The sequence below is a fragment of the Prinia subflava genome, chromosome 1, assembly GCF_021018805.1.
Source record: "Prinia subflava isolate CZ2003 ecotype Zambia chromosome 1, Cam_Psub_1.2, whole genome shotgun sequence".
NCBI lineage: Eukaryota > Metazoa > Chordata > Aves > Passeriformes > Cisticolidae > Prinia > Prinia subflava.
Genome location: NC_086247.1, coordinates 18836865 through 18863816, shown reverse-complemented (window position 1 = coordinate 18863816; position 26952 = coordinate 18836865). Strand labels below are relative to the sequence as shown.

The 26952-nt window shown below is 39.8% G+C and overlaps 1 protein-coding gene across 3 annotated transcripts in view; it reads left to right on the top strand.

Moving 5' to 3' along the window:
• Positions 1-563: 563 nt before the first annotated feature.
• OXR1 (oxidation resistance 1) overlaps positions 564-26952 on the top strand; it is a 262529-nt gene continuing 236140 nt past the window's right edge. The window contains exon 1 of one of the 3 annotated variants that reach the window (XM_063389336.1): positions 564-707. In XM_063389336.1, the coding sequence (XP_063245406.1) occupies positions 619-707 (89 nt within the window). In that variant the 5' untranslated portion in view covers positions 564-618. The remainder of the gene's footprint in view (positions 708-26952) is intronic. The other 2 variants (XM_063389351.1, XM_063389384.1) reach the window with 2 other exon arrangements.

Below are 26952 nucleotides of genomic sequence, written 5' to 3'. Positions count from 1 at the left end.
TTCACGCGGTGGCCTGGCCCTGAGGTAAATGGCCCGGCCCGAGATACGCTCCTGGCCCCGAGCTAAATGGCCCGGCCCCGAGGTAGGATCCCGGCCCGGCGCTGGGGTGAAGGGGGCAGAGCCCGGCAGTCTCCTCGTCAGGCGCTCCCCGGAGCCTCCCGGCGCCCTGCGCATCCCTGCGCGCTTCGGCGGCGGCAGCCGCAGCCCGGCGCACCGCGGCGCTCCGCCGCAGCGGCGCGGGCAGGACGCGGGCGCGGTGGCGCAGGCACCGCGGGCATCGCCGGCATCGCAGGCACCGCGGGCATCGCCGGCATCGCAGGCACCGCGGGCATCGCCAGCATCGCCCCGCTTCCAGAGGCGCTCCCCCGCAGCAGCCCCGTGGCAGCGCAGGCCCCGGTCGCAGAGCCTCTCTCCGCGGGGAGGGCTCCGCGGCGGCGGCGGAGGCGCCCCGTGCCCGGGGCTGCGGGGCCCGAGGCCGCCGCCCCTTTAAGCTCCAGCTGTTCCTTTCTGCGGCGCCTATTTTTAGCGCGTCCTCTTGGTAGCATCCAGCTCTGCCCGCCGTGTCTCCGCGCTCCCCCGTCCCCCCGGTGGTAGGTTCCGCACGGCGGGGCACTGAGCATGTCCGAACGCGCCCGGCAGCGGCCGCGCCGGGGCTGCGCTCGCTCGCAGCGCGGGAAGGAGGGCGCGGGCGCCGCCGCCGCCCGCAAGTAAGTTTGGCCGCGGGCGCGGAGCCGGCGCGGGCGGGCGGGCGAGGGGCAGCCGCCGCCGCCTCGGTGCCGCCTCCGCGCCGCAGGGACGGCCCGGGGCAGGGGCTCGGGGTCGGGCTTCGGCGCCCAACCCCCGGGGGCTGTGCCGGGCGGGACGCGCGGCGGGATCGGCGCCCCTGCCCGCCCGGGCGCCTCGGGGCGGCCGCAACTTCTCCGCTGCCCGCGCCGGGGTGAGCTGCTCGCGGCCTGGCCGGCTCGGCTCGGCCACGGCGGGTCCGCGCTGCGCGGGTCGGCGGCGGGAGAGCGCGTCCCCGCCGCGCGGTGCGGTCCCGGTGCGGTCCCGGTGCGGTCCCGGCGCGGTCCCGGCGCGGTCCCGGCGCGGTCCCGGTGCGGTCCCAGCGCGGTCCCGGTGCGGTCCCAGCGCGGTGCGGTCCCGGTGCGGTCCGCGGCTGCGAGCTCCGCTGAGAGAGGCGGGCGGCTGCGCTGGCCCCGCGGAGAGGGCGCGATGCGAAAATACCGAGCGAGTGTCGGCGCAGCCCGCGCACCGTAAGAGTCGGCGAGGCTGCGGTGTTCAAAGGAGTTTCTGATTTAACAGATGGCACCACAGGAAAGAAACAGTTTTAGGAGAGAACTGTAATGACACAGGGTTTTTTTTCTCTCTCTTGTGAGAATTTATTCTAGGTATTCTTTCAGTTTAGAAGAGCTACGGTATTTTAACTTACTGTCAGTAACCAACAAATACCGAAGTATTCCCCGTGATTTTTGCCTCTGAAAATGGGATTTTATATTAATTTTAAAAATGCTTGTTTTGTCGTTCCATTCACATGTAAATTGGTTTAACGCTACGCGTTCCTAATATTAGGGAATGTAAAGTTTTTCACTTAATGTTGAAAGTGGCATGGTGTAGCTAGTTTCTTTTCCTGTGCTCTGAATCGAGAAAAGGTTTTGGAAGCTGCTTGCCTATTCAAAGGAAGCTTTTAGATGTTTGCAAAGTTGTATTAAGATAGTTTCCTAATTAAAATCATAATAGGAGAAGGGGAATTTGAGCAGCTTAGCGTATCACTGGTTAAAGAATGGGACTGAGGGCCAGTAAGGTGCTCTTGGTGGACAGTCTGTGTTAATTTTCATTTGGCTATGCCTGTAGGTGTTGTCAGTCTAATGGATCGACTTTCAACACTTTTAAGCTGTGCTGATCTTTGTACAATACTTAGATTTGGTGTAGTACTCGGAGATGGATATTCATGAAAGGCATAAATATCTGCATGTAAAGCTTGGTCAGAATTTAGGTGCATTTAAAAATAGTTACAGATGCAGAGGATGCCATTCCTACTATGTATATTCCTGAGTCTGTTAATTAGCATTATGCAGTGGAGAGGGAAGGCTGCTGGATTCTGTGCCTCTGCAACTCTTCAACTTTTCCCTTCTCCCAAGTGAAACTCCCTCACCTCTGCCCGCCAAGGCAGCGCTCCCAGAGTAACAATTGATCCGTGGGTTTCCTAAAGCCAGTTTGTGTGATTGGGCTCTGGTTTGTGCATGGATAAACTGCTGTCCTGTCAGTTCCATTTTTATGAGGATGCAATAATGGGGGAAAATTGCATTCTTGAGTTGATGCTCTTTGCCTGCTGCAGGGGACCACGAGAGAATGCAGCAAGAAAGGACAGCCTATGTTGACAGCATAGTGAGAAATAAGGAGGGAAATTCTTGTGCATGGCAACCTGCCATTTTTCTCATGTGATTAGAATTGATCTGAAATAATACCAGTTATTTTAAAACAAAAGTATTTAAAATATGAGAAATTGTCAAAGTTGGAATGTTAAAAAATGTATTTTCTTATGTTCTTGGAGCAATAATTTGTTTAATTATTTGGGTTGTATTTTACTGTTAGGATGTTTTAATGCTATTTATTTTAGTTCCAGAGCTCATACATATTAATAGAAATATTTCAGCATCCTAACCAGATAAAGATTCTTTGATAGTCAAGGCACATGCTAATAGAGCATATAAGGATATCCTTAAGATTTATGCTGTGAATTATAATTCCTGTAGAGTCTCAGTTGGTTCTTTTTTTGTGTCCAGGTTTGAGCCCAACCAGTGTAGATGAGAAAATTATTATAGTAACAATGGGGTTACATATGAGTTGTTTGAGAATGTCTAGTTAGCAACTGCAGTGTTTACACAGCTAGGTTTCCCTCAATCAGAAAAAAAAAAGTAATCTTTCTCAGTGCATATCTTTATTTCAGTGAAAACTTTTTTCTCCACTGTTTGCTTAATCTCAAGAAATATATTCCATGGGTTTGCTTGTTTTAACAAAGTGTGTCGTCTCGTATTGAAGGAAATATACATACTTACTCCTCCTGCACTTGGGGGAATAATAGAACGATGGAAAGAAATGTAAAAATACTTTTTCTGTTTTTTAAGTTGAATTTAATTTAAAAAGTACACCCCCACTTGGTCCTCACCTCCCCACGCCCCCAGATCCCCAGAGACTCAAACCCTGATAATAATGACGTAAATTTTTTTATAGGGACGTGATGATTATTCAAGGCTGGTAGCAGAAGGCAGCAGTCTAGGATTGTCAGCACCAATGATCAGCTGTTATTTCACAAGATCTTTGCGCACTTGTTTTTGTTGATGAGCTACTGTGACTTACTTCTTTTTTACCCTTTAGTGAGTTGCTGTTGTTTCTTAAGTTACTGTGGCAAAATCATTAGATTATGCATACTATTGAAACATATGGAAGGTGACAACCTTACAGAAGCAGATAGTTACTACTGACAAGTGTCAGATTAGCACGAGATTGTTACATGACTGTTAATGGTTAGCTCAGGAGATACGGATATTTTTCTTCAGCAGAGCCATTTACTTAAAAGTGGGATGGCTTTCTTGTTCATTGCAGCAGATATTTGCTAATATTTGTAGGGTTCTGGTGTGTGAACTGTTCCCATCAGAGGCAGAAGGATCTTTTGAGATAGGCAAAGGATTGTGCATGTTTTGAAGCTCCTGGGGAAGACATTCAGGTGTTCAAAGCAGGCACTGCTCTCTTAATGTCATCGGGGTATTTTGTGCCAGGGCCAGATGCTTGTGTGGCTCATGCAGCAGTGAGCTGTAAATTACCCTGCTATTCTAGCATCTGCTCCAACAAGTTTTGCTGAAGATTAGATATAGATACAGAGAAGGTAGCTCCTGGATATCTTGTGATGTGTCATACAGTTTCAGAGGAAGTTATTTGATCTGCAGGTGAAAATCTTTCAGATGGAGCAGAGGCCTCTGTCACAGAAAAACCTTATCTGTGGCTGCAGCAGTACAAGTAGCGAGTTTCCCCTGTACGTAAAGCTACTGCTTGTATCTCTCAATTACTCATTGAAGCAGGTGATGACCTCCTGCTTTCTTACATTACTCTGGCAAAACAGGGATTGAAGGCTTTTTTTTTATTTGTTATTCTGCTACCTATTAATAGGGTAAAATGAGAGAGAGAAGTCTGGGGAAAATCATAAACCTGTCAGTTTACCATCTTCCACAGATATTATACCGAGAAATAATTTGAGGTTTGGCTCCCTAACTTTTAAATGTCAGGAGGACCATTCAGCCCCACTTTTTTACTCCTCAGGAATACACTTATTATCTTTATTATTGGATGATTGAGAAATCATGAAAGGAGAGGGGTGTTAGACTTGGGAGCAAAGGAAAGAGAGGACAGATACCTACAACTGGATGCATGTCATAATGGAGTTCTCAGCAGAGCATGGACACAGAGCAAGAACACTGCCTGTCACAAAACAAAGGATTGGACTTTATCTGGGGCCAATGTGTTATGTCTTGCCTATATAGCCAGGGATGGTAACTGAGGAGAAAAATGGGATTGTGCGAGTTCCTTCATGAACAGCTTCAGAATATGAAAAGTGTATCAGTCTCCTCTTTATTTTCTTTTTGTTGGAGCTGGTTGTTTTCATGCTTAGTGTGATTGATTTGTGTATTTCCTGTGGGCTCTTATTCCATATAATTTGGGCCCTCTTCACTACTCTTCCCCACCCCAAGATTAGTACTTGATGTGTAATAGTTATTTAACATTGGAAGCCTGACTGATTTCAAAAGGAGAGTTAAAACTTGTGAAGGAACAAGGAGATTTCCCCAGGACAGCCATGGGCATTGTAAAACTTGAAGGGACCTTGAGGGACTTGAAATGACTTGCTATGTAATAGAAATTGGTTGTCTCCAGTAAATTCCTAGTTGAATGAGACTTACCACTTAGAAAAAAAAAAATCTTAATGTAATATTTTGGAGTAAATCCTTCTCAAAGCTTGTGTATGTATCCAAATCCATTGTGCCCTTTCCAGTTATTAATTACCCCAAGTTTTTGCTATTAATAACTAATTTTTAGGCTAGTATTATTTTTATTCAACTTCCAGATATCAGGTCTGGCCATCTTCCCATTCAAAGAGCTACTTATTATCCAATTTTTAATAGGAAAATCTGTATGAATCGAGGAAGGCCTCTTGATAAGACTGGTTCATCAGATCTTTTGTTCTTTATGTATTTTAAATCCTGTTTTATTTTTGTGTCTGGTCAGTTAGACTGTTTTCTGGGTCTTGGAAGCTATACACCTATTGCCTCCTGGATGCAAATGCTTTTCCTAATGTGCAGTAACTAAGTACAGAAATTAAATAGTAAGGGCAAGAAAAAGTCAGGGCCCTAATAGGGAGGAGAGAATTTAAAGAGATCTCTGATGGTGAAGTAGGTAGAAATTGTGTTAAACTTCAATGGTAAATGTATCAGTAGGCAACTAATTGTGAAAGAGGAATGCAAGAGATTTTGAACATTAAGCAGAGTTTAAGCAGACCTTAGCAAAAGCAAGACCATTTCTGTAGGTGGGATCTTTGTTAGGCTGTGAATGGGAGCCTTAGTTGTGCAAGATGCACTGCTGTAGTTTACACATTATTCAGTCATCAATGACCAAAGACTGGGTCAGCCTGGGACATAACAGCCTTTGCATCCCTGTGAAGAACAGCTGACATATTTGCAATCATGGATATAAAGTGTTTCTTACTGACCATGTAAAACAAAGCTGTAGCAGTTCTGTATCAAACTCTGGACTCTGGAAGTATTGATTGCCTCCTGAAGGTGTAGGCATCTTGTTTGTTCAGTTGATATCGTGTGTATGCACTTTTGTTCTGGAAGGTGTTCTCACAGCCATCAGGAGAGATTACTAGAAACCATCCTGTCTGTCTTCAGTGGGTGATCTCACCCACCCAAGCACCAAAGCTGGAGAAAAATATGCAATGGACACACATAGCACAGCTGCTTAATTCATATGCTTTTCTTTCCAGACATTATATATACAATTCTCATTCATTTCACTGTGAACTTGACTTGTGGAAACAGAAAAGAATTGTCTACCTCCTGTGTTCCTTCATATAAAATGCTTTTGGGACACATAGATGTGAAACAAATTTCACAGGTAAAACATAGTTCAACTGAATTACTTGCTTAGATAAATAGTATCCAGAAATCTTTACATAAACTTTATAGGTGACATGCATACAAAGATAAGACTTTGATACTATAGTCAGAACTGTGTTTTTCCCCAGAGCATAACACAACCAGAGCCCATTAAGATACTTCCTAAAATAACTGTAAATACATTATTAGATATTCCTTAATCTAACTGTAGCTATATAAAACCTTAGCAATAAATAATATTTCATAAATAATACAGAGCATATGAAAAATGTTAGTATTTATAGTCACTGTGGTGCAATTGGATTCACTTGTGAGTCTTCTTTATACTTCCTTTCTGATTTTAAATTATTAATACTGTTCTATTTCAGAAATTGATATTTGTTTACTGTTGATGTAAACCAAATTTATTCAGTCATCTGAATCTTTGGCAGTTGAATTCCAAGTGGTCTTCTGCATTTTGTTGCACAAAAAAGCCAGGGCATCCATGTTGGTAAAAATGATAAAAGGATATTCCAAGGTGATCGATCAATTAATATTACATCTTTTGGAGATTCTGAAAAGAGAAACTGTAACAGCTTTTAAATACCCTTTAGAGAAGAAAACAGTCCTGTTATCCAGGACTACAAGAAGGAATAGCGAGGCAAAAGGAAGCAATGGGAAACAAAATGTTTTTTTCTTCTGGCTTTAATTCTCCACCAGGATCTTATTGTTAGTGTCCATGGGTAACAGTAATTTTCTCTGGGATTTTTTTTTTTTTTTTTTTTTTTTCCTGGAGTCACTATAAGCACTAACTGCAGTGAAATGTTATAGCCGAGGAGTAATGCCAATTCATTAGTAGTCAATCTCACTTCTACATGAAACCTCAATCCCCTTGTTGTACTTTCTGCTTGAATAGTTTTCAAAGAGCCACACTAATTTTATGTGTGGACTTAAACTACTGATAGAATTCCCACTCATACCTTCTGTTGCCATTACTATATCACCATGGCAAAAAGAAATAGTGTCTTTCTTTGCATGCAGTTTCCATATGCCAGAAAGGATGATAGTAGCAGGAATTAGCTGGTCCATGTGGAACACTTGACTGTGAAACTATTTCCTTATGCAAACTGTCGTACCTCCTTTTTCTTTTTTCCTTTATTTCTTTTTCACTGAGGTCTGCCTCACCTGAAATCTTACATACCTGAGTTTGTGCTCCACTGAGAAGTTTTACCTGAAGCCATGAGAGACTTAGACACCTCTAAAATGGGAACAGTTGAATAGCTAAGTGTAAGATATTGTAAGGAAAATTTTGGGGTGGCACGAACTGAAGTGGCAGTAACATCTGTAAAATAAAGATATTACCAGCTGCATAACATAGCATGATATGAGAAGATAAGGTCATTAATGTTGGTGAAATACTCTGATACTGTAGTGATCATCTTGAAGAGGCTTGTGAGGAAATTGATACTTCTGGCATCCTAGTAGAGCTTAGCTAGAGTACCCTAAGATTATGGACTGAACAACTCTGATCAGACTAGACACCAAATGCATTCTCTGCTTGCTCAGTAAATGGTGCTCTCCAGTGTTGGTGGAAACAGTCTTGGTGGAAAGGAGTGAAGTGCTCTGTGAACACATAGCTGAAAATTGTGTAAAGCTCTTCATCTCTCCTTTTGGAGATTATTTAGACACTTGGTGACTTGTGATTCTTAACTGTGTTGAAAATAGCAGCCACAGTATATGAAGTATTGGTACCTAAGAAAGTCCTCATCAAACTGCAACCAGCCTTCTGAATTGGGGGATAAAAGCTCCTTGTACTGATAATGTCACTGTGAATGAAGAAATCTGTGTAACAGTCTACATAATCATTAGTGAGGATAAGTAAATACAGATAGCAGCAAGAGAGAATTAAGATACAAATGATCCTGATTTTGGCAAGTGTGATACTTTTCCTTACATCCCATAAAGGGAATAGCGTAAAAATTGTGTTATGTGTGTACTGGAACTGTACACATGTACATCATGTCCAACTAGCAGAGGTCTGCAAAGTGGTTAAACCCAGTGGTGGGGCAGTGGTTGTTGTTGCCCAGGTGGAGGAGCAGCATGGCTGGGTGGAGTTTGCATTGTTTGGAAGAGGAGTGATGCAGTAATGAAATGTACCCAGACATTATAGGTAGGGGCCTTAAAGATTATCTAGTTCCAATCCCTCTGCCATGGTCTCCCTCTAGACCAGGTTGCCCAATGGCCCACCCAAGCAGGCCTTGAACACTGCCAGGGAATGGGGCATCCACAGCTTCTGTGGGCAATCTGTATCTGATGATTTACTGAGACACAGTGAGCAACAAATTGTCTCACTGAAGTTCTGTCACGAATGTAGCAGTAAGTGTTGCTGGAAGTTTTGAATGAGGCTTTGATTATACCTAGATATCAAGCTTGACTTCACTGAAGCTTTAAATGGATGGTATTGCAAATATAGTAATATTGGGGAACACGCAGAAAAAATACCCTCACCTTCCCATATGTATTTTCCTGAAATTCCTTTATCTTCTGCCTTCCCCAGCTTTCAGGGTCCTGTGAGTCAGATGCAGTAAAATTGTAGCACAGGCAGAATGCAAACTTGTTACTGTCCTTCCCCATGCCCTCAGTTCACTCCTAGGTATATACCCAGAGGCAGAGATGTTTTGTAAGATTTTGTGGCAACCGGCAGTAAAAATGCCGGTTTCTCAATTAATTCTCTCAATTAATTGGTATGTCATCTTCTGTCACCTCCCTCAGGGAACATAAGAGACCAGTGGTTGGAACCAATGGATCTTTCTTCAGCTGAAATAAGGGAAATCTTGAGGAAACATGAAAGTTGTCATTGACAGGGAGGAAATTGTTCCATCTCCATGATCTCTAAATTCCTGTAACTGCTAATTGCATCCTGTTTTCTACTTCCCCTTCGCAGTTATTTTAATTACAACTCACTACTGCAAAAGTACCTGTCTCTGTTGCTGTCTGAGTAAATCCGAAAAAAAGAAGAAAAAGAATTCCTTTATTTATAACACTCTTTAGAAATAGTCATGTTGTAGACCAGTTTTCTGGGTTTAGTTTTCCAAATGTAAGCCAATAGAACTATAGACAATAAGAGGATTTGGTTTTAATAGCTTCCTGTGAAAAGCACAATAACTCAATTTTCCAAAACTATGTAAATATTTTCCAGGTGTATTAATTCACATTTGCCAAAATGAGCCAGTTTTATACCCCTGTGAGGGCAAAAGCAGTCACCAATGTGCTTTAATACCTATGAGTTAGGTCACTTCATGTTAAGTGAATGTTGAAGCACTGACACAGATTGCCCAGAGAAGAGGTGGATGCTCCATCCCTGCAAGTGTTCCCAGCCAGGCTGGATGGGCCTTTGAGCAGCCTGGTCTAGTGGTGTCTAAGGTGTCCCTGCCCATGGCAGGGGGGTTGGAACAGGAGCATCTTTGAGGTCACTTCCAGCCCAAATCATTCTGTGATGACTATTAGAAGGATTTTAAAGAGTAGTCGGAAAAAAGTGGGGATAAATGATCATAAGTTGTGCCAGTCTACAGAAACACAGACTGATATGATACGAGGCAGTGAAGCTGATGTAAGCAGCTTGTAGTGTTCTAGATGCTTGTACCTGACATTTTATACTGCAGTGCTTAAACAGTGGCACCATGCAAATTTCAGAGCATCAAGCATTCAGTTTCCATGCCAGGATTATATTACTCAAGTTTGTTTGGAGTTCTGGACTGTTGCAATTTTAAACCACTGGTGTTTTGTCATGTGTCTTTGTGTAGGAAGATTCCCATTTAATACAAATTGAATTGTGATAAATTAATGATTGTGACCAGCTCTGAGCTGTAGGACATCTGAATCCTGCAAATGTGTTTATGCTTAAGATACAAGTAACAGGCTAATGTGAAAGACAGTCTTATTGCATCTTCCAGTCTGTTCTTGGTTCATTGTTAATCATACCTCCTCACAAGTAAAGAAATGTAAAATGATAGTATTTTCTCCAAACAAATCAAGTTTATCATCCATTTCTTGATTGTGGATTAGAAACACAACATTATTCCTGAAGGACTTCAGAATATAACCTTCTAAGATGCTTTCTCCAAACACACATCTGTTGCCTTGTCCAAGAGCTGTTAGGAGGAACCCAGGCAAGTCTTCTTCATTCTGGTAAATCATCACAGCTAAAACAAGATTACTGTCATTGTTCCTTAGCATGTGACATTTAAAAAAAGTTTCTGTTCTTTGAAACAGTAATTTTTTGTGTTACATGTTTTGATATTGTCTCAACTAGGCTCTTGATGTTGAAGAGAACTTACTTGTATTGATGCATGACATATATGTATCACTTTGTATGAAGAAAAAGTTTGAATGTGCAAATGAACATTTACATTTATACAATATAATAATGACTTAATGTCCTTGTAAGAGTGCATGGCTCCTAGTTATGAAAAACAACCCTGGATCTCAGGTGAACATTTGGGTCAAAACTTCTCTGCCTATCCCAAATCATCTAGCCTGCCTCTGCATACTTTGACTTTCTTGAATGTTTAGTTATTTTGGGTACATTTTTAGTATTACTAATTTGCTACGCTAATTTTTCCTTTATTAAAAAAATGCTGATGCAAAAAAGTAGTTTATGTGAGACCACTAGGGGAATGTTTTAGGAATGGTTGTACTTTGGGAACCTAGTCTCATAAAATGACTTGAGAATGGTTGGTTAAAGGTGAGCTACAAGAACAACATTTAATTTCAACCTTAAACTAAGGTATTAACTAATTGAGCTTGAGACAGGAGATTACAGAGACTATGGCTTAGTCTCTTTCAGAGTACGACTATATTGAAATTCATGCCTAAAATTGTATTTTTTTCCCTCTTTCACGTTATCTATACTTGGAAGTTCTAGTTCTGATCTTTCCTATCAAGAGATGTTTTTACTATGAATTTATGATCTAAACCAAATAAAACTGTACAGAGCAACAGTAATTCTTCAGTAAAACAAAGCAGTTTAACTCTTCCCTTAAAAAGCTACTTCATCAGGCTCAGAGTCTAGGACAGGGACAGACTTTGACAAATTTTATTTTAACATATGGAAGGGGCTGGAAAATTTTCTCTTGAACAGCTCTAAAAATCAACAAGTAATGAAAAATAGGTTCTTCCCATGTGTTAGTGAAGAGTCAGATAGTGTATGGGTAACAGCTTCGAGCCATGTGTGGAGAGTACTCCTACCTTCTGTTCATCAATAGAGAAGCAACCATCATACGTTTATATTTATATATTTATTATAATTAACTCCATGTGTGTTTTTTGTCTTCTACCTTCTGGCTAATTGGTGGAAATAAGCTGCCATGAACTGGATATGCATACTAAAAGTATGAATTTGTAGTTTTTTCTTAAGGAGCTTTAAAACACATAAGGCTTTTTCTGGGGCAGCACCACTGATTTTAGGATTTTTTTTTTTTTTTTTTACATGTGAGTGGTACCTAAATGCTTTTCACCCCAATGGACAGAATGGCAACAAAACATATTGCTGTTGGTGGTGTAGTCAGAAGAGAGAAATCATTCTGTGATATAAACCTTTGAGTATTTTCATTGTAGTATAGACAGGAACTCAGTTTTGTTCTTTGCAATGTCCAGCCTGATGTGGAGAGAAAAATAATTTGCACAAGTTTTTTATACAGCAGTATTTTGTGTAACTCTTTCATTTCAAAAATTTCAAGTAGCTCTACTGTGCTTGCCAGTAAAACAAAGAGATTACAGGAACAGAGCAAAACCCCCCTTCATTCTCCTCCAACTAATTTGATTCCTGCTGAAATCCTGTTTATGTTTGGAAAGGAATGACCTTGAAACATTGTAGTTCACAGTTCAAATCTTTTGGTAAATATTGGCTTATTCAGGGTGACCTGAATGAAAATAATGAGTAGACAGTATAATCTTTTGTTGTTGAATTTCTCATTATCTTTGTAAGGTGTTCATTTTTTCCATGTCCCTCTATTTGTTGTATGAAGGATAAATTTAGTATTGTGGAATCAATAATGACATTTCCCGTTCCATGGCCATAGCTCTTATTTAATGCTATCAGCACAGTCATTTTTATAGATGTTCTGCATAATGTGTCAGCATGGGCCAGATTTTTGTCTGTGACTCAGAAAACTGTTGTAATTATATTGGTGCAGGCAGCTCCATCTCTTACTTATGAGGCTACAGCCGTGGTAGTGAGTTTTCTACATGAATGAGAATTTGTAAGCCTGCACCAACGTTAAATAACCTCTGACAAGTGCTGAAATTTTATTTCAATTATGTGATAATGTCGGGTTTCTGTCTGAGGGCTCTGTTGTTTTTCAGCACCCCCATTATGTGCATGCATTTGCAGTGAATGGAAGGTAATTTGTGCCCTCATATGTTCTGATGGGATAGTGGTGAAGCAATTTTGGTAAGAATGCACACTGCCAGTCTCACTCCTCTTTATTCCCTGGATCGCTCCGCAGGTGCCATGGTTGAATATTGCTGGAAAAAGTGCCCAATGCAGACAGTCTGAAATTATTTGAAAACTGCCTGTAATAGCTACACCTTAATACCTGAAACAGAATAGAGGAAACTATTTATGCACAAATATAGACAGCCTGAATCATCAGCTATTGGTGAAAAACGCGTGTGTGCATCCAGCCAGGTAGAAAAAATAGTGGCTTCCACTCTAGTTCAACAAAGCTATATGAACTTTTAAAACTCATAGGTTTGGGCTCAATTATTACAGAATATCAATTCTATCTGAATTAAGAGAAAGGAAGCAGTATGATTTTACATTAAGGAGGTGTACAAAGCTGACCTAACTCCAGTTAGGCATTTCAAGGCACAGGGGTCTGGATGGCCCATTTCCCGTGTGCTGCCTGTACTTTTTGGGATGATGCTGTTCTCAGGTTATATATGGACATCACAGCTAAGAAGGGTAATAAGATAAGCCCCTTTTGGCTAAAAAAAGAACAGTGCTAAGCTCGAGGATGACGCACATGTAGGCTTTCCTTTGGACTTCCACCTGGAATAGCAAGAGTACATAAAAACTCCCTTCCTCCTCAGCTAATGAGACCTAGGGGATTCCCATATTGGCCACCTCCTGTTTTAATCTGCTGAGAACAGCCTCCGAGAGCAGACAGGTCTCTGACCTTTACTCAGTGATCTGTCAAAATGTTTGGTGGGTAATATGTGATGTCTTTGCTCAATCCTGATTTCAATTCTACTATTGTAATCCTAAAAATCAAACTGCTAAACAGTGGAATGAATGTCCAATGTCATTTCAGTAGCACTTGAGCAAGCAGCACTGTTATTATTGATATCATTGCATATAGAGTTGAACCTAATAATAAAAAACAAGATATTACTTAACATTTTTGATGATTTTCATATTAATAATGACTTGCAAAAGAAGTTGGAACATTAAGAAGCAACTAAATATGTTTCTTAGGAAAAAGAATAGGAAAAAAATTAACACCAATTCTAAGTTTTAATTAGAAAAAGATTAACTGTATAATTAGCTTTATTACAAAGGCATAACTAGGTCCCATTTTTTTCTTCTGCACTGTAGTTGAAATGTCCCAAGTGAGCATTTATAAGTCTTAAAACTCTGCAAATGGAGACTTGTATACAGGCACCACATGTTTCACTTCTGTCTTATTGATCTTAAGGTATTATCAACACTCACAAATAGACAATTGCAAATCCATCTTAAAATGGAAGTACTTGCCATTTTCAGGATATTCTCTCATGAGGCTTCTCTATCTGAGATCTGTCTTTTCAATTACCATTTGCTGTCATTCAGCACTTCTTGCACTTTAATATTGCAATGCAAATACATCTGCATCCATCCAGGTTTATTTCAGTCCCTTTTCTGTTTCCATGCTGTTTTCAGTCCCAAGTAGTTTTTAAGGAATGTTCTCAAACAAATTGATTGGTAAAAGTTCAGAAAGCAATAGTAGCAGTTCATAATTTCAAGGTTCTCCAAAAACCGAAATAATTAGATTGTTTCTCTTGTGAATGTTCAGTGGAATTACAGCTTCATAAGATATATGGGCTTCAATAGAACTTAATTGTCATGGCATAAATCATCTTCAAAATATGAAAACTCTAGTATTGGTAGCCTTTGTAGCATTCTTAGTGATGAAAGCAAACCTTAATGACTTAAGAGTATATGTGGTGCTTATGGCTCCTGTCTTACGCCTGTACATGTAATTGGCCAGAAAACAAAAGAAATATCACATCAAAAGGTTCATCTAATTGGCTACTCTGTTTCAGAGCTAAGATCAAAGCAGTGTAATGCCTGTGCTGATGTTTTTTGCTGTTCTAAATCTTGGGTCTCAACTTCTCCTACATAGAATTAAATTCAGTCATCGCTAGATATGTTTTTCTGAAGTGCTAAATTCTTACTAGTTTTTAAAAGTTCAAAAATACTTGGGCCTTTACTGAAGCCAGTAAGAGCTGTGTGTGGTGATGAGGTTGGATTCAGACAGAAAGTTGCATGCCAGGGCACAGTATACACAAGGCATAATCTCTCAGGCTCCGTCATTTAATTCTGCATAGCTAAATTTGAACTTTGCTCTTGAAGTTTCCAATGAGGGTGTCTATCTTTCTGTCTGTGGATGACCAAAACTACTTGACATACTACCTTATTTTCTTAAATTCAGCCTTCACAAATACTGTGTCTTTATTTTCCAGGTTAAGTTTGAGAATGGCATCTTTTGTTTTCATGTTTTGTAAGTGGCAGTATGGGTAACTCAATTCAACCCTTCTTTTTTGTTTGTGTCCACGTTATAGGAACACTAAAAGCAAAGAGTCATTGTTAGGTGTTTGGCCACAAAACTAGATATTAGAGCATGCTAACAAACTGAAAATTTTTTCTGATGAGATATTTTACTCCTCCAAAAGGATGAGTGATCCTTTTGGAACTGATATAATCCACTTTTAAATTTCTCTAGTTGTGGTGTTAAATTTCCTGAGTATCTAAATGTGAATCTTATGCCTCCTATTTTTGAAAATGTGTAGTTTTTACTCAATTACTTCCTTGTCAGTGTGATTCATATATTTTCTACAATATCTCTCATTTGACAAAGTAAACCTGTGTGCTGTTTCATTACTCCAGTGGTGAATTTTAATTTGCTTTATATTTTAATTTCTTCTTGAGAGTGACTTTATGACCTCAGTTTTATGAGTCAAGAAGCTCCCTGCTGTGAAATCAGTCTGCGTTTTCTAGTTTTTGAGTGAAGCAAATTTGTATGTACAGGATAAGCACTGAACTGATTGTACAGGCTTTTGTTAGGAAGTTTGATAGGATTTTTTGATCCAGCCCTGGCCTTGTCATACCACATTTCCTCAGAATTTCTGCAGTGTGTTTTTTAGTGAATGGCCTGATGTTAATAACTTGAGTCATTCATCATACATGTCCTTTCAAGTGCTTGGAGTAAAGACAGGTTTAGTCATGTGTTTAGGGTGGTTAGTGCAACCCAAAGTGTTTTATTCATCTCTGTGCTTCTTCCTCTGTTCAGAATGGAGTGCATTTAATTTTGGCAGCAAGATTTCATGCTATGTGTTGCTCATTAAGTTGAGAACTCTGTCCAGAGAAGATATTAATCCAAACTGTTATTCTGGTGCAGCTTGTTTTGAAGTTATTTGTTTTGGTCTGGGACTGCTTTGGCCAGTGGTATGTTAAATAAAGAGTGACTCCTTTGGAAATATTTTTTAGTATATTTAGGTGTGTACATACAGTTTCAGACCATTTCATGTCCTATTTGATCTATGTTGTCTTGAGTATGTCTGTGACTTTGTCTGTCTCTCTCTAAAACATGTTAATTTTCATGTAGATTCATCTATTTTCTTAATTTTTATTTTTTTTATTTCAAAAAGTCAAAAATTAAATTGTTTTGACCTAGATTTCTTGCAAGTTCTTTAGGTTCTATTGCTCATACTACTTGGAAATGGTAGTTCAATTTGAATGGGAATGTTTAATTTTTTTTTAATTGCATCTTAGCCTTCAGATGAAGTATTGTGTAAAGTATTGTGTCTTCCATATGGAATTGAAAGTTGGTAATTTAGAGTCAGCCTTCTGTGAGCAATTTTTTACAATATCTAAAATTTCTGTCATACAACAGAGGATAGCTTTGAAGTATTCATGGAGGGAATAGTTTCTTCTGATGTTGCTAGATTGGTCTTGAGATCTTGTTTCTAATTAACAAAGAGAAGCCCAGCAGCATCCTTTCGTATCAGAAAGAAAACTAGGGAAAAATGTAGCGCTAAGACAAAAAGAAAAAAAAGATCCTCAGCAGCATCCTGGAGACAGTCTTGTGCATTGCAGTTTTTCATTTTAGATTTAATTTTCCTTTGTAAACTGCTTAGGAAAAAAGAAAAGATAAGATAAGACTATTTTGCAGAAAAAATGATCTCTTCCAACCCTTACCTACATTTGGCTGCTTGAAAATACAATAGTTAGGTCATAGACATGCAGCAGCAAATAAAAATGTAATAGTTTAAAGATAAGCCTGATCACAGATAAAATCTGATACTCAGTAGACTTTGTTAGTGACTTGCCCTCATTCCTCACAATCTTATGGGGGTGTGTTCCTTCTGTATAATCTTTCTATTTTCCAGATTTTGCCCACCCCTCCTTGGGAAACTCTTAATTTCTTGCAGGGATGCCTGCTAGGAGGCCTCTCTGGGGGAAGCTGTGGACCCAGAGCACGTTTCTGCCACCATCACTTGCCATCTGGGCTGCTTTATTCACCTGTAGTTCATTTTCTTAAACATATGTACTGATATTTGTTCATTTCTATTCTCTCTCCCATGTGTATTTGTGTATTCACAATCCAGTGTCTTGAACAGTGATGGTTTGCATTCTCTAATCCAGCAGTAGACTGGGTTAGAGAGGGCTTAGAGCAATGGATATTTAGTTTATTGAAAGGCAGGATATGTAAACCAACATTATTCCTAAGTGCTGTGTATGTGTAATATTGAGTCTTTAATTTCTATCATCTTCCACATCCTTAATTTAATGTTAGTGAAAGGAAGGATGTCAGTTCTAAAAACTACATTTAGAGCTGTGAAAAACAGCATTCATTGCAAAATGGGATTTCTGATGGAAGCAAATATGCTTCCAAATAGTAGTTCTGCTTCCCAAAAAGGTAGGCCTGCTGTAATACCCTATGATGGGGTGACAGACAGGGCAATCCAGGCAATCTGCTTGTCTCACTCTAAGTTGCTACATATACTTAGTCTTGAATGACTTAAAATAAAAATCTCCATATACCTCTATAAGTGGGGTGTGTGCCCCACTAGATTTATGCACTTAAATGTGGTGCTTCTGTTAATTCATTGCTGGCCAAAGAGTTTTTTAATTCTGGTTTGCATACATACGTGTGCTGAAGGCCTAAATTATTAATAAAATATAGTGACTATTTTTTCAACCTTCAGAAATCCATTTAGGCAACAGATGAGATTGCAGTTGATGTACCTGGATAGATGAGTTGTGATTCCTATATAGATTTTTGGAAATATTGTACACATTCTGCTGATATTCAGGAAATAGGCAGCTCTTAGTGGAGTTTACAGTGTTGAAAACAGAGTGATTTGTATTCTTTGGGCTATCTATCTTCTTTAGCTATGTCAGGATGATAAACAGAAACTCCATGTTAATCTGACTTAGTAAGGAGCTTTCAGGATGCAAGTTAGCAGATTTGTAATCTGACTGTTTGTAAACAGATACAGTTGTTGACCTTGCTTGTTCTGGATGTGCTTCATCATTACATCTTCAGAAAAGCAGAATACATTTTCCCCATTACCTAAATTGCACAAATAAAAATGAAAGCCAGAGCTTTCTGCCATATATTTCTCAAATAACTGCATTATCCATAGCTGAGGGCCTGGTGTTGTTTGATGTTCTTATGCAATGCTTTTAATCCTCAGTGATCAGCATCCTTTAAGAATTAGTGTCCAGTTTTTCCCTCCCATTATTTTTATGGGCTCACAGTACGCATACACTTGTGCTGCTTACAAACCACTGTGTGAAATAAATTGATAATTAACAAGCTGTATTTAAGTGTTCCACTGCTGCACCTGTTGTCTTTTTCTATTACTTTTTTTAATTCTTGTTTTTATTATGCAAAATAAATCATGCTTGCCATTTAGCTGGCTAAAAAAAGGTGAACACCAAAGTCTTAAATTCTACCTCTTTAAGTGCTGAGTGTTAATTGTGCTTCTCAGTAGAAACTGTCTTGAGAGGCAATATGACTATACTATAATTACATGAAAGCAAAACATCTGCAAGACTGAAGGAACATCAAGTAGGTTTGTTTTCTAAAAAGGTACTTGAAAAGGAATTAAAATTATTAAAAAGATATTACTGCTGTGACATGTAAAATAGTAATGCAGCGGCTTTTATCTTCAATTTCTCACACAGAAAGCAGAAGTTAGTGGGAATCTCAGAGACATCCTTGGAACTTTGCTTGCATATCTTTTTCTTTCTAAGATTAAACCAACCCAAAAAGTGTCAGGTTGGGTAATACTGTGGCAATTTTATCAAGAAAATAGGACCAGATTTCACAAAGACTCAACCCAGTTTATGCCCTGTCAGTCATATCTGCTCTTGTGCCAGTGGTGCTTTAGTTTGGCAGTGGGGTGATGGCATTCCTGCTGCCTATTGTATGGGAAGTCCCTGGATAGCTTTCTGTACTGTATGCCCATTGAGAGTATCAGCATTTGATCCATGAATCCTAGCTGCAGAGTGAGTGTGGTGGTGACTGTGGATCTAACTGTTGCTCTGTAGCAACTCATTTGCCTTTTACATGACCTTTTTACCTCATGATTTAAAAATGTCAAATCCAGAAACAAGTAGCTAGAATTATTCAGAAGTGCTGGCTGCAGCCAATTCCCCCTACTAACAGGGAAGTAATCCATTTTATCTTGCTTCTTTTTCCAAACCAAAAGTATACCTGAAGCAGACCAAGGAGCACATGGCTAAGAAACATCTTTATCAGAAGAACTTTTAATTGATTTTGTATTAATTGATTGGTGAAGTCTCTCAAAGTTTTGCAGGAGCTGCTGTATTTCTTTACGCTTAGTGGACCTCTGCATCTTCCCAAAATAAAAGAGTATTCTGTGATGCTGGAGAATATTGCACCACTGTGAAGGTGGCATGCAGCACATCATGTCCTGGCACACTGTGTCTTGCAATCAGTGGAGAGCTACTCTGTAAAGCATAATTGAGTAACTCTATAGCAGACTGAAGCGTCTGTCACACCCACTTGCTACCTTGGCTTCATGCCTCTTGCATCCCTGATATCAGTGTCGCCTTGCATCACTAGAAAAGCTGACAGGCTTCTGGAAGGTATTTTGGATCTTGCCTTCAGGTGTTTTAGTCCTTCACTGAATCTGCTGTTACTCAGTGTGGTAAAATGCCAACTGCTGCCATTTTAGTTCACACTTAATGACATCCGAGTTTGTTGAGGTGGGTGGAACTGCTTAATTAGGAGCAAGTCTGTAAACAGAGTTTCAAAATGTGATGCAAGGAAATCTGGAAGAGACTTACTGAGAAACAGGAGAATGGCCATCTTGCAAAGCACTACCTTTTTCACTCATGTTCACGTGTGTGCACAAATACCCATGTGCAACAGCTCCTTTGTAGTGTCTCTAGTGGAAAATTTGCAGTCAGTTGCAATTTGGCTTAACATGCTGTACTGTGGCCCAATATGCAGAGAAAGATTTTGGATCTGAATTACCCATTTTTCTGCATAAAATTATTGGCTGTAAACCATTTTTGTTTTCTTTTTTCCTCAGCTCGTTCTAATGACCATAACTGACTTCAATGGCTTTAAGCTGAAAAAGAGCAGATTAGATAAAGAAGAAATTATTTTCTGTGAGGATGGTAAGGCAGTAGAAGAGTTTGCCCAGAGAAGCAGTGGATGCTTCATCGCTGGAAGAGTTCAGGATCAAGTTGGATGGGGCTTTGAGCATCCTGGTCTAGTGGAAGGTGTTGCAGGCCATGGCAGGGAGATTGGGACTAGATGGTCTGTTAAAGTCCTTTCCAACACAAACTGTTCTATGATTCTGTGACTTCAGCTTCTCCAGCCATTTTAAGTAAGTCAAATATATTCAGTGACAGTGATGATTGATCTGCCTATCGTACAAGGAACTATGAAGTAGTTTGTAGTATGTTAAAGACCTAAGTGTTTCCTGCCTATATTTGGTTTCTGTTTTGGGAAAACAAGATGTCATAAATGGCAGAGTTAAGAAAATGACTGTAGAAGAGAGGTAAGCAAGCAACAACAAAATAAAAACTGCATAATGTAAGGAAACTTATTTTAGTTCCCTGAACATGATACAGAATGAAAAATGTTTACGAGTGTTCATGACTAAAAAGAGAACCAGGTCATTCTGCCTTTCTTCCCTTCCTCTGCCACTGTAAACACTCACTCCTAGCAGACCCTCTCAAACAGTTTTGTGTTTTTAGGCATTATCTTGCACGTCATCATGCTCCTACACGCTGCCTTCCCTACTGAGAAACTATTATAGCACGCTGGACAATAAAGGCTGCCTGCTGTGATGAATGCTGGCTACCCAAGGGCAATGACATCCCTCCTGACTTCACTTCTGAGCTGCTGGCTGTGCCTCCCAGCAGACCTTGATGAAAGATCTTAAGAATAAACTGATTCTAAGTTTTGTTACTTATTCTTAGCTGGTGAAATAAATTTAAAAAAAAATCCTAAAACAAGGGAAAGTGTTACAGTTCATTGTTGTGTACAAAGTAACAAACTAAAAAAAACCATTTTGTTAACAAGCAGAAGGAACTGCAAGTTAGCACAAATGGAGGAAAATGCTTTTTTAGTCTTCTCTATACATCTCAGTGACTTTATTTTTAATTTTTATTTTTTCTCAATGCTTCAAAAAATGTATTTCAACATCTGACTTATGTATGGTTGCTCCAAGCTGCTCATAAATAAAGCTGATCAAGATTTCTTATTGATTAGGTTTTGATTTCTTCTCTCAGACAAAATAAACCCAAGACTGCCACATTTATCTGCTTGTTGGAATACTCTTTTCATGTATTTAGATAATTGCAGCAGTAGTTTTATCAGTTTTTGATGAATTTGGAATTTCAAAAAATATTTCTAAGAGTTAATTTCCTTCTGTTTTTGTTGTTGATGCTTGATTTTTATTCACTTTACACTTAGCTTTTGGATTGATTGGTGTTTGAAAAGTTTGTGACAAACTGCAGCATTCTGATTACAAAGATTTGGAAAAATCCTCTAGCTTTTGTTACAGTATTTCGTTTTCAAATGCTTTTTAAATTTTTTTGTCTTAAAAAATAACACTGGTATGACACTGTCTCTCTCAACAGAAGGAGGATGGCTATCAAGGGTTAAAAAAATCTTAGGGTTAGTTCAGTTATCCTACAACATTTTCCTGATCTTCAGGGATGATGTGCAATGTTTTTGTTACAGCAAAGCTACACTAGGCGTTTGCCTGTTTCTCTTTCTGTCTAGCCGGTTGTTGCTAGTTCTTTCAGAACCTACTATGCAACAAACATACTTGATTCTTCAGGGTGCAAAGGTGACCAGAATGACCTATTTATTGCTTGTGTCTTACTCTCAAAACCTGTAGTTAAGTCTGATTTTATTGAAGCTCTAGGCTCTCAAAGGGTAGTGACATGGACATGCAAGCTGTTGTCCAAACAGATTCCAATATCTAGAGTCCAGGTTCCAATATCTAGAACCTGGAAAAAGCAACACTTTCCAAAGATTCTTCAACAGTTGTGATAAATTTTGATTTAGAATAACATGCCAGGAAAGAGATGCAAGAACAGTTTCACTTGCCCACACTGAGTGATTGTCTCAGTTTTTAATTAGGTGTGCCAGGATTTGCAGAGTGCCTGCAGGTTGCCTGGTTTTCTGGCTTGCTGAAGGCTATGGCATCTCTACAACTGGGATTTCCTGGGCTCAGCTCCCAGTGTGGCATTTTGCACTTCTTGAGCAGATATTCTCAATGGAGTCCTTTGAAGCTATTCCAACAGTTGAATGTGACCCACTCCAGGAGATTTTACTCCCGAATCCTTGACTTGACCTGTATTCTTAACCAGCTGTAATCAGTTTCCCATATTACCCAAAATGCTTATTCTGGTTGCAAAATCCTGTAATACCTATGTTATCCTTGACAAGGAATATTTTCACTTGTTCTAGTAGCCATCTTTTAGAGGGCCACTGATGTGCCAGGGCCGACAGATACGATGGCCTTACCTCTTGTGATGCCATCTCCCTAAAAACATCCTAGAAATAAAGGTTGTAGATCCTATGTTTGGAGGTAGTTTGGCAGTCTGGAACCTGGTCTTCATTATGGTTGACTGATATCTGAGCAGCCCTCTCTCCAAGGCTGCAGAGCAGCCATCTGTGTTTGGCATGCCTGGAACCCAGAGCGGCTATTGTCTGAGCTGGTGTGCAGATGGGGAATTCATGAGCACTTGAGAAAACGTAACTTCTGTCTCCCACAAAAGCTGCAACTTGATAGACTGGATTAAGATGCCTCTTAGTGATCCATTCCAAATATGTTGAGAGAAATGATTGCTTTTACATGGATTTAGGTGAGAAAGAGCTTTCCAAAGGAAAAGATGAAATAAATTTGGTGAAATCAAGGGCTTATAGTTTCTTCTCCTGAAAGCTTGCATTTCAATGTTGAGAAGGTGCTCCCTCTGTCACAGCAAACATTTTGAGAGTTACAGTGAAGCATGTAATAAGCATGTAATAATCTAGTTTTCCTGTTTTGTTTTCATCTTACATAGAAGTCCACTAGTGACTTCTGGAAAACCCAACTCTAATAGAATAACAACAGTAAAAAGAAGGGGAGAAAAAATGCGACACAGGACTTGTGACACAGGACAAATGCAGTACTCATAGGCAGTATTTTAACTTGGGACTGTGAGTTATAGGCTGTTAAGTGTTCTGCTAAGCCATGTGTTTGATTCAACAAGTAAAAAAGACATTTGCCTCTTACTTTCTTGGAGATTTTATTCTTACAAAATAAAGTTTCTGAGCTTCCAGCAGATCACTGCACTTCCAGTACCAGTACATATTTTGTTTCTCTCTACTGGTCCTGCATGCAACAGTTGGTATTTAGCTTTGAACATCAGATATGGTCCTTTGCATCCCAAATTAAAATCTTTGGTTGTGGAGAACCCTTGGTGGTGTCTACTGGACATAAGATTATGATGTGTTCTGCAGAGGGGACTCTGCGTGCTCATAGTAGTGACCTACAGACCTCATGACTGACCCCTCATTTATCCTGCATCACAGCTAGCCAAGAGATGCTACCAAACTTTCCAAACAGTTAAAATGAGCTGAGACTTTTTCATGGTGTTTTTCATTTGTTTGCGGGTTTGTTCCCTTTCATTTGGACCATGTGTTTTGCACTTTTGGCAAAAAGATCTTTTTCTCTGCAGAGATTGGGTGAAGTATTGTACCAAAAGATACCAAAAGACATCTCTCCAACTCTTGTATTTAGTCTTGGAAGAGTATCAATTTCCTTGTCAAATTTTGACTAGTAAAATTAGGCACGTACAGAGCTCCTTCCCTCCTCTTTTTTAACTTTGGCAAATTATGAACTATTAAAATGAAAATAAAACTTCCTTCAACATCCTTGCATTGATTAGGCTTTTTATAATCTGGTGGTGTTATAAACTTCTTGTAGAAATAGGAATATCATCATTGGTGAATGAAGGAGCCCTCATTTAAATTGTAGAACAGGCACAAGTGTTTATATTAATGATCTTAATTCCCATGTTTAGCCTTCAGCTGGGAGGAGTTAGATACCATGCAAAATTTTCTTGGAACATAGCTTCAAATGCCAAATTAAACATCTTATTTTTTATTAATAAACTATTTGATGTGAGTAGCCTTACGGGCTGTTCATTCCAACAGCCTATGTGGTCTGAGAGATGTTTTTCTATGCTTGAAGGGATCATATTAATACTCAGATTTAACTCTTGTTGTCTGCTCTGCTACCTTCCTAATCATAAATTTAACATGTCCAAATGTCAGATTTTGAATCTAGGACAAAGTTACACTGGCCATAAGTTGTGAGAGGAGTAGTTGAAGAGCTGTCCTGCAGAAAGGGATCTGGGATGCTGGATCTGGGACAGGGTGTCAGTGGGAGTCAGCAGTGTGCCTCAGCAGCCCAGAGGGCAAACTGCAGCCTGGGGTGCATCAAACCAGCATGGCCAGCTGGGCTAAGGAGGGGATTATCCTGCTTTATTTGGTGTTGATGTGGCCTCATTTTGAGCACTGAGCACAGTTCTGTACCTCACTATTTAAGAAGGATGTGCAGGTGCTTGAATGTGGCCAGAGGAGGACAACACACCTGGTAAAAGGGCTGGAAGTCACCATCCTGTCAGGAGTGGCTGAGGACCTTGGGGCTCATCTGTGACAGGACTGGAGGGAATGGCCTGAAGCTGTGTCAGGGGAGGATTAGTTTGGGTATTAGAAAAAGGTGGATATCAGAAGGTGGTTGGGCACTGGAGGAGGCTCCCCAGGGAACTGGTCACAGCACCAGCCTGACAGAGCTAAAGCAGCATTTGGACAATGCTCTCAGGCACATGGTGTGACCCTTGGGGTGTCCTGTGCAGGTCCAGGAGTTGGACTCAATGATCCTTGTGGGTCTCTTCCAACTGGACATATTCTATGATTCTATGATCTGTTCCTTGTACCCATGTTTGTAAAGCTGCTAGAGAAAGGTATGGATGACACAGGTGCCTATTCAGACATCTGGCAAACTTGTAGCAGCTCAGGACTGTGCAAGACCTTTCTCTAGTTGTCTTTCTGGTCAAAGGCTACCTTGGTGCTGCAGAATAAGAGATTCTGTCAGTCTAGATGAGACTTTTTCCTCTTTTTTTGGCAGGGGGAGAGCAGTAGAGGAAGTAAATTGAAAGCTGAGAGAGTTAAGAGACAAAAGAAGACATGGCAAGAAAATATAGAAATATAAGACTTTTCTTATCTGAAGATGGAAGGAATAGGAAAATAATTTTAATGTCTAATTCTTTGAGTTGGCTTGTTCTTACCAGCTGTTGGCCTGAGGATAGCAGAGGCTAACAGCAGTGCAGTATTTCCTGTGCTTGCAGGGTGATGGTGGTAAAACATGCTGCGTTCAGCCGACCTGTTCTAGTTTTAATGTCAAAGGTATTTTGGCCCACAGACAATTGTTAGACTGGGTATTTTATTGTTTTTATTTATTAGTCAAACCTTAACTCTTATGTGCTTAATGGTTTCCACACTAAGATATATAGGAAGCTGACTGAAGCAATCACAATAATAAATTCTTTTTGAGAAGTGTGATATATTGCTGAGTTCCAAGAATTTACAGGTATGAGACAGGGAATGATTAGCAGTTTAGGAACACTAGGAAAAAATCCTAAGAGAAGAATAGCAAACTGAACGTTAGCTACTGATGTAGATTGATGAGGAATAAGAAAAATACCAAAATGGAATGTAGAACCAGCTAGTTAGTAAGATAGTAAGTAATTCCAATTTTACTGAGTTTGCACTGAATACCATGTCCAATTTTGGGCATGCACAGTTTAAAATATGAATAAGGGTGATCAGAAACCTAAAAAACATGATGTCTAGTAGAAATGTATTTTAAGTGGATGTTTTGTGTAAAAAAGGAACACTGGGGACGCACAGGAAACGCACTCAAATAAATGAAGTGCTTTTGTGAGAAAAGGAGGTGTTCTCTGAGTCTGCTGGGAAAGTAAAAAATGACAAGCTTGAATTCTGGCAAAGAATTCTGTTTTCAGGAACAAATAGCTAATGTTTAGAATCACACAGAATTTCAGGTTGTACAAATCTCCATCCTTTGAGGTTTTTAACAACAGATTATAGTTAGGCCAATATATATAAGAAATTGTTTAAATACATAATATTTTGCTTTGGACAAAGATTAAACAATAAGGAGTCTCTTGATAACTTTTAGCTGTTTAGCACTCTTCTGTGTCCATTAAATTTCGGACATTCCTAGGATCCACAGATTGTTTGTTCTGCTTGTCTGCAAATAGAGCCTTGCAAAGTTGAGCATGTTCTTTGTTGAGTATATCCTTGGCTGGTTTCAGTTGTGGGGTACTCCTGGGGTTTTTTCCTCTCTATTTTTTGCCAACTTTGTAAAATAAATAAATAATTTTTTCTTCTAAGAATAGTATCTCCTGGGAGAGATAATTCCATAACTTCTGCTTGGAAAGAAAAACAGTAGAACTTGATCTTTAAGAGTGGAAAGTTAGAACTGTGGCTGCAGCCAGTGTTTTTCAGGGTGGTACTGAGAGAGAAATTGGTGAAGAATTACCTTTAGGGGCCACAGTCACAGGTGAGCCTGTTGTGTTATGATAAACCCACCTTAGCTTCAGCTGTGCTTGGTGGGGTGAAAGCTGCATAGTGCCAAGAAGTGGAATACTTTAGTTATTTACCAAAAGGAAAGGATAAGCTTTGGCCTCTTTACTAGTTCTTACAGATCTGGCTCAAAATTTTGGTCTGAGAGTGACACAGTCTAAAGGCAGCAGCACTCTTGGATCTGATCTGGCTGACAACTTCCCTGTATAGCTTTCATCTTCAAAAGGAGCAGAAGTAGAAAGCAGCAAAACTACATCTATATAATCTGTGAAAGGAAAATAAGGTACTGTAAATATTTTATATTTTCATCTCTGTATTTGTGACTTTCAAAAGAGAGAATGAAAACCATTAATGTCATTAAGTGAATGGCAGTGAGACAACCACAGTGATTATGA